The 1,830-nt window shown below is 57.1% G+C and overlaps 1 protein-coding gene across 1 annotated transcript in view; it reads right to left on the bottom strand.

Moving 5' to 3' along the window:
* GRIPAP1 (GRIP1 associated protein 1) overlaps positions 1 to 1,830 on the bottom strand; it is a gene marked incomplete at its 5' end in the record, with an annotated part of 23,527 nt that overhangs the window by 14,119 nt on the left and 7,578 nt on the right. The window contains 3 exons of the mRNA XM_025213668.1: positions 41 to 154; positions 552 to 764; positions 1,648 to 1,743. Coding sequence (XP_025069453.1) covers positions 41 to 154; positions 552 to 764; positions 1,648 to 1,743 — 423 coding nt within the window. The remainder of the gene's footprint in view (positions 1 to 40; positions 155 to 551; positions 765 to 1,647; positions 1,744 to 1,830) is intronic.

Genomic DNA, 1,830 nt, shown 5'->3' on the forward strand with positions numbered 1-1,830 from the left:
GCCCCACCCCCCAGCAGCCCCAATCCAGGGCCAGCCTCACCTCAGCCTCCTTCAGGCGCCGCTCAAACCAGCCCTTGGTGCCATCCATGGCCTGGATTTGAAGTCGCAGCTCCTCAGCTGTCTGCTGAACTGTCTCTAGCTCCCGGCTCCGGGCCTGCTTAGGGGGAGAAAGTGACCGAGTATAGGCTGGGGTTGGGGAGGGAATGGCTGAGCGTAACAGCACCCAAGGAAGGCCAAGATGCAGCCAGCTCTGGGGTGGGAAGGCTGGGTAATAGAAAAATATAACATCACCTGTGATGCAGCTAGCACAGGGGTGAAATGGCTGGGAATAATCCAGTATAAACAAGGCCCAAGAAACACTGAGATGCAGCCATCTCAGCTGGAGAATGGCCAAATAAAATGCCATAAAGGGAGAACTAGATGCACCCACCTCTAGGATGGGGAGGCTGGGGAATGGCCGAGTATAACGGCACTCAATCCAGGACCCAGATGCACTCAGCTCTGGGGCAGGGTGGATGTGGGGGGTGGGGAAAATGGACAGACAGGAGCACCTTTTCGTCACGCAGCTGCCCACGCAGTTCATCTTCATGCCGCTTCTTCTCCTCATGGAGCTCCCGCAGCTCCCGCTCGTAGCGCGCCCGTAGGCCCAGCACTGCCTTCTCCTGCTGCAACCGCAGCCCCTCCAGTGCCTCCTGGTGCCGACCACGTTCCCGCTGCCCCTCAATTGCCAGCTCATCCAGCAGCCCCTTGCGCTTCTCAGCAGTCTGCTCGGGGTGGGGGGAACGACGACAAACATGGGACTCAGAGAAACCCCCTGCTCCAGGCAGGCAGCAGGGAGAATGGGAGAGGAAGATGTGGCCAGCTCTGGGGTAAAACAGCCAAATATAATACCACTCTGGGAGAGCTGAGAAGCAGCCTGCTCTGGGGTGGGGCAGTAAAAAAAGGCTGACTATAAGGCCATAAAGAGAGGTCTAAGATGTGCCCACCTCTGAGGTGAGGCAACCAATTATAACGCCACACTGTGAAAACCAAGATGAGGCCAGCTCTGGCGCGAGTCATTTGGAAACAATCCAATATAACAAGGACCAAGAAAGGCTGAGAAGCAGCCAGCTCAGTTAGGGAACAGCAGAGTACCATGCCATGAAAGGACAACTGAGATGTGGCCAGCTCTGGGGTGGAAGAGCCAAGCATAACACTGCTCTGAGAGCCAAGATGCAGTCAGCATGGAAGGTAGAGGAGGGGTAATAGCTGGGGAACAGCTGAGTATAACGCCATAGAGGGCCCAGATGCAGACAGCTCTGGGGTGGAGCAGCTGGGGAATGGCCAAGTATAATGCCATGAAGGGAGGGCTGAGATGTGCCCAGCTGCAGGGTGAAATGGTGAAGCACAACACTGCTACAGGAGAGCCAAAATGCAGCTGGGTCTGGAGTGGGGCGGCTGGGAAGTCACAGAGTATAACACCACAAAGGGAGGACCCAGATGCAGCCAGCTCTGGGGTGGGTCAGCTAATGGGCTAGTAAAACAAGGCCCAGGAAAGGCAGAGATGCAGCCAGCTCTGCGGTGGGGTGGCTAGGGAACAGCTGAATATAATGCTGCTTAATGAAAGCAGAGGTGTGCTCAGCTCTGGGATGGAACCATCCCTCTCACCTTTCGAGTCTCATCCAGCTCCAGCAGGAGGCGCTGCTTCTCCTGTCCCAGCTCCTGCAGCTGCTCCAGCAGCTGCTCGTTAGCCTTGACAGACTCCTGGGGGACAGAGGAGGTAGGGGGTCAGGAGGGTGCCCCCACCAGCCAGACTCAGAGCAACGGCACAGCTGGAGGTGGCAGGTGGAG

The sequence above is a fragment of the Alligator sinensis genome, unplaced genomic scaffold, assembly GCF_000455745.1.
Source record: "Alligator sinensis unplaced genomic scaffold, ASM45574v1 scaffold137_1, whole genome shotgun sequence".
Classification (NCBI taxonomy): Eukaryota; Metazoa; Chordata; order Crocodylia; family Alligatoridae; genus Alligator; species Alligator sinensis.